Source organism: Synchytrium microbalum, assembly GCF_006535985.1.
Source record: "Synchytrium microbalum strain JEL517 chromosome Unknown SmJEL517_scf0006, whole genome shotgun sequence".
Classification (NCBI taxonomy): Eukaryota; Fungi; Chytridiomycota; class Chytridiomycetes; order Synchytriales; family Synchytriaceae; genus Synchytrium; species Synchytrium microbalum.
The window spans coordinates 458,894-475,879 of NW_022158355.1; the positions used below are offsets into that span (position 1 = coordinate 458,894).

The window sequence follows — 16,986 nt, forward strand, 5'->3', positions numbered from 1 at the left end:
ATAAATTTTGAGAGCCAGATGTTATCAGCACGGGCGTATAAAGAGACTGTAGTCTTCTTTTTAGGCGAGCTCGTCCAGAATTGAGCACCCGATGCCTCTCTGGGTTATGTTTGCTGATGAAACTTAAATGACGCAACAAGGGATAAAAACGTCATGGATCCACTTCAAATACATGTAAGTACGTAGGATGTATTAATTTAAGATACTTTTGTTGGTGCAACTAATTGTTGACGCGTTGTCTGAGTAAATTTACGACAAATCAAATTGTCCACCAAAATCACGTCGAGCGACGCAATACAGAGCAGTATCAGCGTCAAAGTTGAATTCAGCTCACGTGCACAAAGCGCTTCTTGAACTGCATCCTCATTCTGCACCTTACAACTCGTTAATCCTCAAGCAAGTTTAAATGTCGAAACCAAGGGATGTGGTTCAAAAGAAGCTGGACACTCTAGCCAAAGCAGAGCACTTGACAAAGACACTTGTAGATGAGTTGACGAGCCAGGATGGGAAACTCTCGACACATGCCATAACTGAAAAATCAAACAAGATTAGAGGGTTGCTTCAGAGCATAGGGAGAACTGTAGAGGTAATAGCAAGGACAGAAATTCATAGTAAAGTGTGTCACCTAAATACCATACTGTTATGTAGCAAATTAAGGAATCAGCCTGGGAGGAAGATCGAGAATCAGACACAAGATTGATTTTGAGGTTACTGCAGCCATTAGAAGACGAACACGAAAAGTAGGCACGCTGGATTGTCTCTTATTTATTCTCGGAACAAGGGACTCATTCATCGCGTCTCTTGGTATAGATTGACTGGATTGTCTCGTAAAGCTATAGTGACAGCAAACAGGAATGCTCAGTTACAGGCAGAGGCAGATAGACAAGAGCTCATGTCAAAAGGCACTTCGGAAGCTGCTGCTGAACGAATCAAACGATTGGCGTGAGTGTCGTGTGCTGTTTCAGTCAAATCTTTGTTGCCAGATACAAACACCTGCTACTATATGCTTTAGATCAAAGGACTCGGTCATTTCAGCTAGTAATGAACTGACGGACTCGATGCGAGAAGCATTGAAAATGATGTCTGAAGAAGTCCAGAAGAGTACAGAGTCTGCTCAAGTGTTGGGTATGAACACACGCAAACGAAGACTATGATCGCACTTCAATAACACCTAGATTCCATTATAGCTTCATCCACCGATACCCTTGCACAAACATCAGACAGATACAAAGTAATCGACTCGGTTACAGACTCATCCAAGAGACTCGTGCTGAGTATGAGCAGGCGAGACTTGATTGATCGAGGCATGATTGTCTTTGGATTGGTAGTGTTTCTGGGCGTGGTGCTGCATATAGTGAGAAAGAGGATATGGCTGCCTGGTGATGCATTCTGTACTGGGAAGGGATATCTATGTTAAGCAATGTGAAACACCTTTAATTAAACTGCATTAAACTTATTATTACTATTACTACTATTAACTGGAACTTTTTAATTTACTCGTCATGTACATGCAAAACCATTGATGTCACGCTGCTGTGTGCCCTCCAATATGTTCCTAACGCTCTGCCATCAGGCACACCCCACTCTCGAATATATCCGTCCGCTGAAGCAGAAAAGAGTCTTCCTCCTGCAAGTTTGACTTGAGTTAACGCACCATCGTGACCTCTACACACTATAAAAGGTTTGTCTAATCGTCTCAAATCAAAGCACTTTAAGAGCTTGTCGCCTCCACCAGACCAAATAGTGTTCAGGGAAGAATCTAGCACTATAGAAGTCACTCCTCTATCATGAGCAAACCAAGAATCTCCTTCTTTGCTTCCGACACGTGAATCCCACCTAGCAATATTATTACCCATAGCTCCATATATCATTCCTAGTTGCCAATGATCAAACGCTACATCGTTTACAGACTGTTGTGAATGTATCACAGCTTTAGCAGTTTCGGTTTTCAGGTCCCATATCCTTATGGTTTTATCAGCACTGGTAGATGCGAGCTCTGTATCAAACAGAGAGTCAAAAGCTTTGACGGCCTGAGTATGTCCTTTCAGAGTTTGCTGCTCGCTTATAGCTGCTGCACTCGACAGCTTCCATACATTGATTGATCCAGATTGGTGACCTGTATATAAATTACCGGCTGAAAAGGCAATACAATTTGCCAAATCGGGCGCATTGGGATCCTTTGGCGATAAGAATGAACCTAATCCACCGGTTGGTTTTATTTTTGGTGGATACCTACTTCCAACTAGCGCACCGCTACCAGCGTCCCATTCTAATATTCGACCAGTCATCCCTACGGCCGTGTAAAGTGTAGCACAAAATGGGTCTGTAGCCATGGCAAGCACTTTATCATTGGGGACATATGCGGTACTAGTGTTGAATAAGGTTACCGGCGTTGGTATTGACGTACTATTGGGACTTTTTGTTATGGGCCATTCCTTGGCACCTTCTGGACCTCCTGTAAACATTCTAATCATGGGTCCTCTCATAGACGACTTTCTGGGCAGAGTTGATATGTTTGATGTTCGTGATAAAGTGGAATCTACTGCTGACAGTGATGCCGGTGGGTATTCATGAGACGGTATCGGGTCTGGTTTCAGCTCAGAGGAGGACTGTGTTGGAATACTATTGGTATTGTTTTGGGGAGAAGTGAAAATGGACGCCAGAGATGCTTTGCCTCGAAGTATACGTGCTTGAGTGATGGTTGCAGTGGATCTCGTAGAGCCTGCTATCGAGATTGCAGATGGTTTTCTGGATACGGTTGCATGTGCATCTCGTGTGCTTGGTGCTATAGATGCAACTGACGGCCGACGTGATACGGTCGAGTATGGCGACTCGAGCACAGATGGTGACTCTACCAAGAGGTTTTCAGCGTCCGTGCCGTTCAGAACCTAAGATGATGTGTGAAGGGTGAGCGTTGTGAGAATCAGTGACTGCAATAGTAGACGTACACGAAAGCGTTCCCGAAGATCATTTGTATCCACAGTCAATCTAGACGTAGCAATTGAAGAGCTTGTTGGCCTCCTCTGAAGATGCAGCTAGAGAGGAAGGGTATGAGATTCGGCGCTTGACGAACGAATATGGCCGATGTCTTACACTAAATCCGTCAGCTGACGACGAAACTGAGTCACGTCGTTGCTCGTCAACTGCCTCTGGAGATTTCACAAACATTCCAAAAGCTCCATGCATAGTGTTTGAACGTCGTGCGATCGTTCTAAAGGCGACAGCTGATACCGTTGTCGTGTTCAACGGATCTAAGCGATTCCTCAGAGCTTCAATATTTAGTGGGGATTCAAAATACCCTGCTAGAGCCGACACTACATCACTAAAAGACACTGTATATGTTGTCGGTCCAAAAGACGTTATCCACAACTCTCGAGCTTCAGAGTTTTCTTGAGCTAGAGTTTGTATAGCAAATGAACTCGCGTCTTCATTAACGAAAGTTGGAGCTTTGGCTTCTACTGGACTATCAATACTAGATTCAGGTAGTTCCACGTCACCACTTGCCAACAATTTTAAGAATTCAGGATGTACAGATCCGTCCTTTCTCGAGACAATCAGATTCATAGCAAACATGCCAGATCTAGAAGTGGTGATATTTCTGCCGCTGCACCATCCATCGTTATAGGCCTGAACAACGATTACGTTGTCTCCAACATTCAAGTCCAGTTCATCATCTCTGGTTCGGCGATACTCGGCTGCTACAACATAATAATCTTGGTCCGACGCCGATGCAGGCTCTGTACTGCTCGTAGAGTCCAGAGGTTCGGGATTACTGGTTTCCTCTGGAACACTACTAGCCGGCTGTTTGGTGGCCATTGTTATAGCGACCAATGGAAAGCGGCCCGTTTCTCTTGATGAATAGTTGAAGCCCGTAACGAATCCTGGACTAGCAGTGTCTCTAGTTTACAGAGATCAAAGTTAAAAGAGACGTTTCATGTGATGCCCACCCAAAACAGCAAACGCTGCACAGAAGCACGTACTGGACGTATAGTGTATCGCCTTCATTGAGACTAATTTCGTTCTTTTCTTTTGCTTGGAACGATGAAACTGCTGTGGCAATTCCACTGACTTCACTTTTCTGCTCTGCGAGCATCATTAGAAATTGCTGACGGACTTGGAGGGATTGAGTCGGATGGCGCAAATCAAAACCTGTCTATCGAATGGAAACTGCCTTCCTTGGCCCTCTTGATCAGTCCTGCTCAAGCATGCTTGCATGTGATTGCAGAAGAAATAAGGAAAGAATGTGCTTTATTGTCAATGTATTATTAGGTCGTTATTAGGTCAGATATATACACGTGAGTTCTTTTTATGCGTTTTTATGAAGTCTAGGAGTTTTCTGCTTCGTCAATGTGCTTTCTAAAGAGGCTAACCTTCTCATTCAAGACATCCCACACTGTTTTCCTGCGTCGAAGCATCTTTTCAATGCCTTCTAGATATGAATCGACATCGTGATCTGGACGTGCAGCTTCAGCCAGTAGTCTGGCTTCTGTTTCATCTAGGTCTCGTAACTGGGCTAATGAGGACTTGTGAAGCCTGTGGAGAGCGTCTTCCTCTTCAAGTAAGGCTGACAGTGATCGGAAGTGAGAAGTAGCAGACGGTGGTTCTATTTTCGGTAGTTTGGGTGTTTGGCTAGACGATTTCGGTTGTGGGATGGCCTTCTTTTGTTGACGAGGAGAGTTGGAGGCTGTCGTTGATGTCGATGACGGTCTTAAAGGTGGTCGTGCAAGGTCTTGCGCACCTTCATAGCCTTCTACAAGTGGATGGAGACCATTTTGCGATGTTGACGAGTCCCTTAGTTCACGACTTCCATCAGGAGACACGTCATCATCCATATCTTCTTGAATATAGGTGTCGAGACCAGGTCGCTGTACTTCTTCTCCACCGCCGAACCCACGGCTACCTTCAGTGCCACGGAACTCTTTCACTCGGTCAGCGTATCGGAGAGTATTTAAGGTGTGCTCGACAGAGGCGTTGGATGGAGCTACAGCAGCAATCATCACTGTCTGTGATTGTGGACCAATAAAGCTATCTCTTAGCACCTGTGTCAGCTTTGACGCTCGGAATGGAACGTGTCTGTCTTCATCGTGGGCTGCATTCTTTCGATGAAGAGCTCGAATGCATTCCTTCAAGGCTAGCAACGACCTAAAACAACAAATATTAGCAACGAATTTCACAAAAGAAAAGTCGTGATGTTCTCACTTGTTTATCTCGGCAGCTTCAACTCGTCGTTGTTTCGGCACATCCTTGCCAGCCGTATCAGCCCCTCGTTCACTTCCAGCTAGATCAACAAGAGCCAGATGTCCTACAGGTACCATTCCTTTACCGTTTTCACTTTCCCGTAATATACTCAGTTGCAATACCGCATGAGAACGAGAACTTTGTTCATTGGCATCGGTTGCTCCAGTTGTTCGTTCCAATGAGCCAGCAGCGACGAGTCTCCTTAACTCGTCTGGCGTCCCGGTTGGTATAGAGGACAGCCCAACTAGACGAGCATTCCCTTTTGCATCTTCAAGAAGCTCAACGCGTGCTTTCTTTGCAAACAAGTCAAACACTCGTCCACCATAAATTTCAAAGAATTGAGCTTCGAGTACAAACGTGTCGGATGCACCACGTTTGGATTTCAAGATTTTGAAAAGATCTCGTGTCGCGTAATCGTAAACTCCTGGCTCCTTGTCATTTCCAAAACTAATTTAGTAGAAGGATTGGGTGAGTACTTTTCACATTCTGGATGTAGCGAAGACGAGACGTACATTGTGTGCGTCTTGCCAGACGAAGTTTGCCCATATGCGAAAAGAGTCGCTTTTCCTCCTCTGAACACACTTTCGACTAGTGGTCGAACGGCAGCGTTATAAACATCAGCGTTTGAAGCGGTATCGTCGAATACGTCATCAAATATGAAACGATGGTGCACTACTTCTTTTGTCTACAAGAGATTTGGGCTGTTAAGAAGAGGCGAATGTATCATTTGTTCCTCAACAAAAATATCCAACCTGATCAACCCGTTGGCGAGGCTCATGAATGTAACAGTGGGAGAACGGGAACGATGTAGTGCGCTAAGAAAGTATGTCATATTAGAAAAGCCAGTTCTACTCAAAGCGTTGAAACTATCGTGGACTTACAGCAGTAACAATGTTAAATTGATGGTCTTGAGATTCGCGATGGTTTACCGGCCTAGCACGCATGCAAACCCTTATTCTGTCAGAGTTGCTATCTGAATTCCGTATTCTGTCTCCGAGAGCATTAATCTGGGCATCAAATTCATCACGGAAGGATTTTATCGAGTTCATATACTCTCGATTCTCACGCTCATCTGGATTCAAATCTTGAAGTTCTCGTTTTCTTTCTGCTTGCTTAGCTCGTCTCTCTTCCCTTGCAGCTTTCAGTCTAGCTACTTCGAGTACGGATTTTGATGGTGAGGTGTTTACGAGACTACCACTGCTGGCAGTTGAGGCACGAGGACCTTTATTCGTGACAGATTCACGTGGTCTTGGTGGTGGTAGTCTAGGTGGAATTCTTGGTGGTGAATTGACGATAAGTGGTCCACCAGATGCTATAGCTATTTTCGAAATAAAAAAGTTGTTTTCGTTTACAGAATAATTTCACAGTAAGAAATCATACCGTGAACTGAGACTGAGGCTCGTTTATCTAGCGTAGTTGTTGCATTCCATGGTGGTGCGACTTCATCATTTCGACGCACTGAGGAAGCCGTAGAAACCCGACTAATCGGCGACGTCATCATATGAGGTCTATTTGGCGATGGCGGAGACGATCTATGCCTCTTTTCGTTGTGGTTTGTGCTAATCCTCCTCATGTCTGATGTTGGTTGCTGTTCTGCATATGGTGACGTGTTGACATATTGTTGACGTGGATTTGTGGGCGTTATGGGACCATAAGATCCATGCGAATCTTGATATTGAGACTCTCGTTGGTCTCTTTGATCTCTGGTCTGACTTTGTTTTGCTACGTATGATGAATGCTTCCGTCCAGGTCGAGCAGGCTCGAATCCAGCATTGTATCCATCATCACGCATATTCGAATATTCTAATCAGATTCCTGTCTGCTTCAGAGCTGGCCCCGGTCGCGTGCTTTTTGAAAAAACAATAAACTTGCAGTTCAATAATGTGAAGTTTGCGAATCGTTTCGCAACCTTAAATTTTCGTGTCAATTTTCTTTGTTAGAATCTTTTAAGCCACCGAATGAGGTACGAAGTGAATGCTATTTTACCTTCCGACGACTGTTTGTTGTTGTCTTAAGAGTTTTTCTGGAAAACTACGCAATTCGTTTTTCAGAGCTGCAGTTCTGAGGGATCTCGTACTAGTCTATTACCAAACGACTTGAAATGCCTTTACAATCGATTTGTTTTGTCTACAATTTATAAGTTATATTTACACATTATTTGCAATATTATAGTAATATAGATGAGTGGAAAATATGGATTTTGACCAACAGTTCTAATGTAATATACCTCCAAATCCAACAGCCACTTCAAACCTCAGACCCATTCGACTCGTTCAACGTCTCACTGTGGTCCAGCCCATATAATCTGTTGAGATACCCAAACTCGTCCGTATTGAGTGGTTCAGGAGATGTGAGTTGACGAGCCCGGACGTCATCCTCATCATCATCCAAGACCAATGTTGGACCTGAAGACACCCCACTAGATGATACAGCCGAGACAACAGACACTACAGATACTGGAGAATATGGCTTGTTTGTCGTTGTAGTTGGAGGTGATGGTGGCAATATTATAGTTGGCACTGTCCTCTGAGTCTTCCTGTGTACCAAAGGGCTCATATCATACGTAGCTCTCTTATAGGCAGCTGGCATAGGAACTGGTGGTGGTGTGAATGAAGTCCTGTTAAAGAATCTACTATATGTCCCATTGACTGCACTGGTTAGCGTAGTGAGTGATACAGCAGGAGAGCTAGGATTCAATTTATATATGGTAGATGGTGCTGACATTGGGGACTTGATGTCTCTAGGCGAGACAACGGTGGAGTTCGGCGGCGAGATTATTGGAAGTATGGTTACGGTATGGAGATCTTCCACATAAAGCTTGCTGGAAGTGATTTCACTTTGACTAGATTTACGTTTTGTAACCAGAGAATAGATATAGATAACCGCTGGCAGAAGTGTGATTGCCAATAAAAGAGGAATGCCGAACCCCAGAGTTAATGACAGGGTCGAAGCAGTAGAGAGAGAAGCCATTTGTCTCCTAATGACTTTCAACTGCCCTTACGTCGATTGAGTCTTGGTGTTGAAATGCACGCATTTACGTTTTGTCAACGCAAACAAATAGAATTAAGGTGGTGAGTCCCAAAAAAGGTCGAAAATGATTGGACCCAAGGTGTTGCAGACAGACTCGGAAACAGGATCGAGTTCACATCCAAGTCAGGTTAGATGCTTTAGTCAGCGAATCTGTTGTGGTGAGTAGCAGAGATGTGCCTGGTGCAAGAATATTCAAAACTAAGTGAGGAAAATCATTCGAACGATCGCTCTTACAGAGAACTTTGGAGCACATAGGCAATCAATTTTTGCACATAGTCAATCGTTTTTGGCCTCATTTTTCCAGACAAGCCTTGTGCATGAGGTTGGATCATTTATAGTTGTTCCTTTTTACGCGACAGGATAAAAAACGCTATCGATGGCAAAGATTGGGAGCCATAGTCTCAAAAAATATCAAAAATGCGTTCTTCTGTATCATCGATGCCTCTGCTAAACCATCATAACCTATGCGAGTTCGTCGAACATGTACTTCATTCTGTCGCACAACTTTGATTCACACAAACACGCGCCTTCCACATAACAACGTCAGGAAACTTACACTCGTAGGAGCATCTATAACTCGAACAACATTGTTAGATCACTTTGCCTGACCTTTCGCATACAAGTCACCCAGCTTTGTTCATCCAAATGCACCTTCTTGGTAAGATCACTTGAATCACATTGTGTTATTCCACTTCAGCTTACGCACCGTTTCGTAATAGTTCCTTCAGACGAGACAAAGGTCCTTTATAAACATCAAGCAACCTTGCCTTCTTTGCCAATACCTTCCCTTCAAGAAACAGCACAAAGATATCTTAGATCGATTCGACCCCTTTTGTCTGATCGCCATTATTCGAGAGCTGAACAAAATGTTAGAGAATTCGTTGAAGGTTCTGGACAAGTTCTCCAGCAGAGGCTAATTGAACACTCTACATGTCAATGTACCAATTGGGGTCAGTTTGTTGTAGAAGGTATTGAAGGGCGACCGCACCCAAACAGTCGAACGTCTCCGACGAGCTGGTATTTGCACTAAATTAGTCTTGAATTAAAATTTGGAATACTGACCATGAACTTTATGTGTGTAGGATATTTGACAAATGGATGTTAGAACAATATCTATCGTTTAGAGACCCAGTTATTACGGTTTCGTATTACTATGTATTCAGAGATGTCTCCCGTCTCCTAAACAATCAAGCTCGCCGGGCTGCAGAAATCTGTACTGCGGCACTGTCTTTCAAATCTATCCTCGTCAAGTACGAAGCTCGTAACATCCGTTCAGTTGTTGATCTTCAATTGATCCAAACCCAACACTTCTTAGTGAGACGATGGAGGCAGACAGCACTCGCACAGGGCCGTTGTCTATGGATCAATATCAGTGGCTATTTAACACGTGCCGAATTCCAAAAGCAGGGACAGACGTTATCCGTGTATCAGACAAGATCAAGAACAATCATATTATAGTATCCCGGAACGGCAAATTCTACTCGGTGTCTGCCGTACATGCATCTGGTGTACAGCTCAATACTGCCGAGCTTGAAACGTAAGCTTTGGTGATTTGCAACGTCTAGTAGACCTTTCTTAACCTTGCAACCTTTCAAAAAGTCAAATTAGAAGAGTTTTGCAGATGGCTGGGCAAACAAAGGATGTTTGCCTTGGTTCACTGACAGCAAACAATCGTGATGCTTGGGCTCAAGCTCGTTGTGAATTATTGGAATCCTCAGTAAACCTGGCATCACTGGACCAGATTGAATCGGCTTCATTCATGATTGTGCTAGAAAATGGATCACCAGAGTCTCTAACAGACGTGTCTAGAAGTACATGGCTTGGTGATGGAAGAAACCGATGGAATGATGGTACAGAGTCTAAATCCGTCTTGCATGCCATTCGATAATCGAACTAACTAGGTCCTTTCTAAAAGTCACTTGTCAATATCTCATTTACGAAAACGGCAAAGCTGGATTTGTTGGTGAGCATTCCATGATCGACGGTACGAGCACAGGACGAATGGTGGAGTTCATAATCGATAGGTGAGTTGTTTAAATTGTAGATTTTCTTGATTTTTTACCTCACACTCGTGTTCTTGGTAGTCTTGACAAGGGCAAGATAAATTACGGGCCACCAGAAATCTCGTCAAGTCTACCGCTTCCCACCAAACTCGGATGGGAACTAAATGAATCTCTACTATTCCATATCAAAAGTGCAGAATGGGCCTTTGAAGACCTTAATGCCCGGGAAGACATGAAGGTGCTTGGATTCCATGAGTTTGGGAAACAACAGATTAAGAAGTTTAATGTATCCCCAGACGCTTTTGTACAAATGGCCATACAACTAGGATACTATAAGATGTACGGTTACTGTAAACCGACATATGAAAGTGCCCAAACTCGCAAGTATGCGTATGGTCGAACTGAAACTTGCCGGACTGTCTCTGTTGAATCTGTTGCTTGGTGCAAAGCTATGGGAGATCCGACACTTCCGGTATGTACTTAAATGATCCAGTCGATGTCCTCTATGCCCTCTAAATAAGCTTTTGCAGATGCATGAAAAGGCTGAACTGTTGTTGAAAGCCATCACGTCACACGTAAAACGGATGGGCGAAGCAGTAGATGCCAAGGGAGTGGATAGACATCTTCTTGGTGAGTTATTTTAAGTTAGTTTAGCCATTTTAATACTCTCCACTCATCACCTTGCTCCAGGATTGAAACACCAGATAAAATCCGGAGAAGAAATACCACGTATGTTTGCTGATCCAGAATACGATGCCACCAGGACTTGGATATTATCTACCTCTCAAGTATCTTCAGAGTGTTTTGAAGGCTATGGATGGTAAGAAACTCTAAAATTCAAATACCACCAGCCACCTAATACTAATGTGACTCCACCTGGACCTCTAGGAGCCAAGTCTGCGCCAATGCCTATGGCATCCCGTACTGCGTCAAGAATAACAGCCTTCTAGTCACCGTTACATGTCTCAAGCAGCTGAATGCAAGTGCTCTATCAGACTCTATTGCGACGGCTTTACGAGAAATGAGAGCCTTGTTTGCAGAGGCTTCTGCCGTCAAGATTCCTGTCGATATCAAGCCTGTCAATACAAAGACAGCAGCTGTAGCTAAACAGCCAATGATACTCGAGAGCAGGAGAATGTCGTTAGTGGAGATGACTGCGAGCACAGCAAGTTTAATTGCAACGTAATTGTTAGAATTTTGAATAGATATCCTAGGACTACAATATATTTTGAGGGTGATCGGGTGTGATTGAGTGTTTTGACGTACTACATCATGAATTAAAATTGCCAACCTTTTGTCCAACGACGCAAACCCAATTCAACGAGTCAAAGTCCATGGTTGGGACAGGAGAGTGCAGACGCCGTATGCATAGGTAATCTTACTATCATTTACGCCTTTCTGTTGTTAGCTGGACGAATGATCGTCAGTTTGGATAAGTTCTCGAATTGATGAGCTGGGTTTTGAGGATTTGAGAATGCAGCTACGTCTTCAAACGTGCTTCCTTACCACTGTTATGTTACGATAGATGAATTGCAGTAGAGAGCTAGCTACAATCTCCTATGGATCATGGAATCTGTCTGCTTTGTTCGAATGTGGGAAGGCTCAAGTCAACATTACCTTCAACATCGACAACTTTTAACCCCATTGGGACCTAATGAATGAAGCTCGCTTGAAGCTCTAATACACCTGGATCGAACTCGGAAAATTGACGTCGTGAATATACTTGTATATTGCTGTGAGGACTTGTATGTACAAGAAATCTTTATGAAGTCTTCCGCCCGAGATGGTGAGTTCCAGACAACCACTTTGACAAAGTACTCTGTGAAGTCTCCATACCATACTTCCATTCGACACCGATTGACAATCCCCTTGCTTCCAGCTTGCCAAGATCCTGCTTACTGAGCATTTTTCCAGGAAAAGGCCCACAAGATCATCAATTTTTCCTGTCACGCTGGTGCTGCTGGCTTGGAAGTTGTTCGACGATGACTGATGGAGAAGGGGTCTTTTCATGGCTTCGTGAGCCCTAATGGAGTATATGCGCTCATGGAACGAGCAAATTTTTCGTCAGCTGAGTGCGTGCTTCACCGATGTATCACCTTTTGCTCTCTTGCTCACCCCTATTAAACGTCTCCAGCCCTGTCTCTAACTTTTAACATCCAAGAAACCAACTTCGACTCCATCAAACATCCCAAAGACATACAACAACAATGGGTATTCGTGATTCTATCCTCGGCTGGTACAACAATACGACCTTGATAAGGTCTGATGCACAAATCGGTATGTTATGAAAGATCTACGCCACTGGATTCACGGAAACGTGTTATAATCATCTAACAATTCGTTTTCTACCCTTTAGAACGAGAACAATACCTACTCGGCACTCTTGGAATACGAGCAGGTATGTGTTTTGCTCAAGCATTTGGAAGAAAAATTTATCACAAGCCTTGTTGCATACGGAGAACTCTCTAACGATCAAAAACATCAGGCCCCAAGTTTAACAGATGGACGCTTTTGCCTGCTGCTGTGCTCGGTGAGGATCTCTCGTTTGCATCGTTTCCTTCACATGTTGACTCACACATGCCTAACTCCTAATGTAGTACAACTCTCTGTCGGATCTCTATGTAAAGTCCTTCCAAGACAAAACAAGATTCTGGCAACATTTTCTAATTGCTCAATTCTCCTGTAGACGCATGGTCCAATTATAATTCCCCTCTCGACTCGTTAATGTGGGGAGCAGCAAATTTTAAGGCAAACCCAGGTCTCGCTCAAGCCCCCAACGTTTTCTACGTTGCTGTCGGTCTTTTCGGTGTCAGTGCCGCTACTCTGGGTCCATGGTTGGGTGTGTATCATGCCAATGCCACTCTTTGTTGCTGTTTGTTTTTGTCAGTAACTAACTAGTCATTATCAAAATAGAACGTGCTGGTCCAGTTAAAGCTCTCCTCCTGGGTATCTCTCTCTTCTTGATCGGTCATGTTGTAGCTGCTGTTGGATGTTTCACTGGAATCGTAAGAACATGGCACTGCAGCTTCTTATGCAAACAAAGTGAATTCATTCCTACAATTTTTTAGTACGCATTGGTCTTCCTCGGTTACGGTGGCATCTCTGGTATCGGTTTCGGTCTTACATACATTTCCCCGGTATCCCCATTACAAAAGTGGTTCCCTGACTGGAGAGGTCTTGCTTCTGGATTCGTAAGCCCAAGCAGCAATTCTTCGAAAACATAACAAGAATGCTCACTCTTAGGTTTTTTAGGCTGTTGCCGGGTTTGGTGGTGGAACATTGGTTGCTTCTTACTTCATCTCGTACTTGATCACAACCTACGGTGTCGGTTACTCCTTCCTCGTTACCGTAAGTTGATGCAACAATTCCAGAGCACGAAACAATGAGTGCTCAACTCTCTTTCTTTCATTAGGGTATCACTTACGCCGTCGTCATGTTGTTATGTGTCCCCTTCTTCAGAGTGCCCCCACCAGGCTACCAAGTTGGTGCCATCAACGTCAACGTTGTTAAGGGTGAAGCCGCCATCAACGCTGAACATGCTGCCTCTGTTACCGAAAAAGACCTTAAGTCTGCTGAATCTGGTGTCTTGGTCGTCGACGAACCAGCTGTGAAGACCAACCTCTTCTCATCTCGTGATCTTTTGCAACTCATCTTCTCCGCTGATTTTATCTTCATGTGTAAGTTGTGAAAATTATCCTTCTTGAACAGCAAGCTAACTCGTTATGACTTTCTAGACATTATGTTGATGGGTAACTCTATAACTGGTCTCCTTATCGTCTCCCGTCTATCCAACATGGTCCAACAATTGTTCGGAAAGCCAGCATACGAAGTGAGTATGAGATATCTTGTCTCTTGGTGCTTTTCCACTTTGTACTCACAATCTTGTCTTACAGGGAACTACAATGGTTGCCATCAACTCGCTCGTTAACATGACTGGTCGTATCGGCTTCTCCACAATGTCTGACTACTTTGGACGTCGCCCAATGTTCATCTTCACCCTATCGTGCCAAATCGCCTGTATCTATGGTATCTTGGCTTCTGCTCAAGCTGGAATATACGGTGCTTTCCTGTTCTGTATCTTCGTAAGTCATTATCTCGCTCAGTTCGACAACATCCAAGATTTAGCTTTAAACTCGTCTCGCCTTAGCTCGCTACCATGTGTTACGGAGCCGGATTCGGTCTGATCCCTGCTTTCTTGGCTGATCAGTTTGGTGGCAAAATGACTGGTGCTACTCACGGTTTCATATTAACTGCTTGGTCTTTCGATGTGAGGTTTATTTGGCATTTATCATGGTTACCGACCACGTCCTGATATTGCGTTGTTCGATAGGGTGTCATTGGTGGTCTCATCTTCACAGCCATCTACAACAACAACATTGTACACGTTCCAGGATCTACACTAGTTGACCCAGTCTCATACCAAGTCGATTTCTACTGGGTGTCTGCCGTGGTCATCATTGGCTGGTTGGTAAGAACTTGCGTATTCCATCACATTCTGTCAAAATGCCCTTTGGCTTACACTCTACAATTCCAAACATAGACCACTGTCTTCCTTGTACGAACTGACCTAAAGACTCGATTCCAACCTAAACGAGCTGGTGAATTGATGAGATCTAGACTGTTTGGCCGTCTATTCCTAGTTGGTTCATTCGGTATCAAGGCTGTGTCCAAGGAACAGGAGGATGCTGAATGGGCTGAATGGTTAGAAAAAGCTAAACGTGGTGAAGTGGTTGTTGGCAAGCTCAGCAACGGTGGCCGCCCTTGAACAAGTGACATTGTTTGATTAAAAAATAGTATATAGAGGTGTACGGTGTTGGTATTTTTGGTCTATTGGTGTTTTAACAAGTATCGTAGTAATAAAGTCAGATAACTTTGAAACATTGTGAGATAGAAATTGGTTCTGTATTGACTCGGTGTTAATGGTTGACGCAATGGCTGCTTACTGTCTGCTCCTGTGTTGATGGTTGACGCAAAGGCTGGTCATTTTGCGGATGTAAAAGGCTAACCCCATGGCGAACTTGCAGCTCGATCTCTTCAATAAGCTCCTCGAAACTACGGCATTGTATGTTACAGATCGGAAAAGCATGACTCGTGTTTGAAAGCCATCAAATCTATCTCTTTTGTGTTGAATGGCGTTTTCAACAGCTATGAGCGAGATCCAAAGATTTTATCACGTCTACGTAGCCATAATCCGCAAAGCAACACGTTCTCTCCAGCTTGGACGCGTCATCCCCGATTCTTTCACCATTTTATAGTTGTCGTCACCCATACACGTTTTCGCCGCACAGTAGAAACGGCCTCACATCTTGATAGAAATTGCAACTCAAAACCTAATATCATATAGCAAGATTGGTATTATTTGCTGATAGGACACGACTTGGAGATCACACGCCACTTCTGCTCAACATTTTGTTTGGAACGTGATCAGATGAATCCCTCACGAGAGCCGCTTGCTCCAACAATGGATAGAAGCTACAGACGAGCTCCCATCTCCTCGGACGATCTGGATTCTCTTACACTACAATTGTCTTCTATTGGTGTCGCAGAGACCGACAGATCATCAAATTGGAATCTGGTCGACGACTACAGCTCGGAGCAATGCCGACTGGTGAGAAATCGCGATATCTTTTATTGATAAATGCTGACAAGTCATAGCACATGCCGTTTCCCATTTGCTCTTCTGTTTACCATCAGTCGGAAATACAGACATCTCACCACGTTTGTTACTAATTTTAGAACTCTATCATATTGGCGCTTCAGAATCAGGAATACCAATCTCAGGCATTATCAACACTTCGAGATTATCTCACAGAGATCCCTGGTATGAAACGATCCAGATACATCTCTCGAATGATTTCTGACTATCGTTCCACCCTAGATTCAAGGAGTACAGCCAGACGTGTAGGCTATGCCCTCAAATCTGGATTGGAGTACCTCCCACGAATACTTCTCTCCCTCGACTTTGTGCCAGACTCAGTTACCCTTGAAGCAATCAGCGTCTTGGTGCCAGTATCTTCCTGTGAAGCTGGAGCAATATTCATATACAAGGCCGGCCTCACTCCACTCCTCGTATCGATGTTGGCATCACCACTACCAAACATAAACATAAACGCTCTCGAAGTCCTCAACAACATGGCCTCAACCCATTCATCAATGTCGCCCGATATACACGTAGAAATGCTATCTTGTGGCATCATAAACGCCATCAGTGAAATCCTATCCGATATACACACATTTGCCTTCCCAGCTCTAGGATATCAGCAAGACGTTTCGATACCAGATTCGTGCTTGTCTGCCATCAGACGATTGTTAGAGACAGCCCATTGGATTGAAATCAGGTCTGATCTCATCCAAACTACACCAGAACAGCTCGAATTGTATCGAACACGATTGGAAGCTTCCAATGTGACTGAACAGATTGAAAATGCTGGAGGTGTCTTCTCTAAGCTGTTGCAATGTCATAGGCATCTCACACAAGCAACCAAAACGGTACGCATTCGTTGCTCGTGGTTTTGCTTGTGTTTACTCGTTTCTTACCTGGCGTTTTGTAGAGCTTGGTCTTTACTGTTTACGATTTGACTGCCTTCAATCATATGCCCGCATACGTCACACCATATCTTGTCGATATTATAGAGTAGGAGTCTCTACTGTCGTCGATTGCTGCTATTTTCGCCAAGATCTTAACCCTTTTTTTACTCTTTCAGATGGACACCCG

General features: G+C 44.0%; 4 protein-coding genes across 4 annotated transcripts; 3 read left to right on the plus strand and 1 right to left on the minus strand.

Annotated features, from left to right (window-relative positions):
- Nucleotides 1–406: 406 nt before the first annotated feature.
- SmJEL517_g01795 (uncharacterized protein) lies at nt 407–1,417 on the plus strand (the record flags this gene model as incomplete). The annotated part of the gene is made up of 5 exons (XM_031167723.1): nt 407–586; nt 649–740; nt 811–942; nt 1,013–1,125; nt 1,188–1,417. 5 exons carry the CDS (start codon nt 407–409, stop codon nt 1,415–1,417), a joined length of 747 nt encoding a protein of 248 aa, XP_031026388.1.
- A 2,908-nt stretch (nt 1,418–4,325) lies between these two features.
- SmJEL517_g01796 (uncharacterized protein) lies at nt 4,326–7,030 on the minus strand (the record flags this gene model as incomplete). Its single annotated transcript, XM_031167724.1, has 6 exons — nt 4,326–5,142; nt 5,200–5,685; nt 5,751–5,923; nt 5,991–6,053; nt 6,120–6,556; nt 6,619–7,030. The coding sequence occupies 6 exons, from the start codon at nt 7,028–7,030 to the stop codon at nt 4,326–4,328; spliced, it is 2,388 nt and encodes a 795-aa protein (XP_031026389.1).
- A 2,560-nt stretch (nt 7,031–9,590) lies between these two features.
- Nucleotides 9,591–11,457, plus strand: SmJEL517_g01797 (uncharacterized protein; the record flags this gene model as incomplete). The annotated part of the gene is made up of 7 exons (XM_031167725.1): nt 9,591–9,805; nt 9,877–10,118; nt 10,184–10,292; nt 10,353–10,743; nt 10,802–10,901; nt 10,962–11,091; nt 11,160–11,457. 7 exons carry the CDS (start codon nt 9,591–9,593, stop codon nt 11,455–11,457), a joined length of 1,485 nt encoding a protein of 494 aa, XP_031026390.1.
- Nucleotides 11,458–12,478: 1,021 nt separating this feature from the next.
- On the plus strand, nt 12,479–15,036 carry SmJEL517_g01798 (uncharacterized protein; the record flags this gene model as incomplete). Its single annotated transcript, XM_031167726.1, has 14 exons — nt 12,479–12,548; nt 12,628–12,669; nt 12,757–12,801; nt 12,869–12,892; nt 12,958–13,110; nt 13,185–13,276; nt 13,340–13,462; nt 13,524–13,619; nt 13,684–13,948; nt 14,006–14,100; nt 14,165–14,353; nt 14,419–14,538; nt 14,602–14,739; nt 14,812–15,036. The coding sequence occupies 14 exons, from the start codon at nt 12,479–12,481 to the stop codon at nt 15,034–15,036; spliced, it is 1,677 nt and encodes a 558-aa protein (XP_031026391.1).
- Between the last annotated feature and the right edge of the window lie 1,950 nt (nt 15,037–16,986).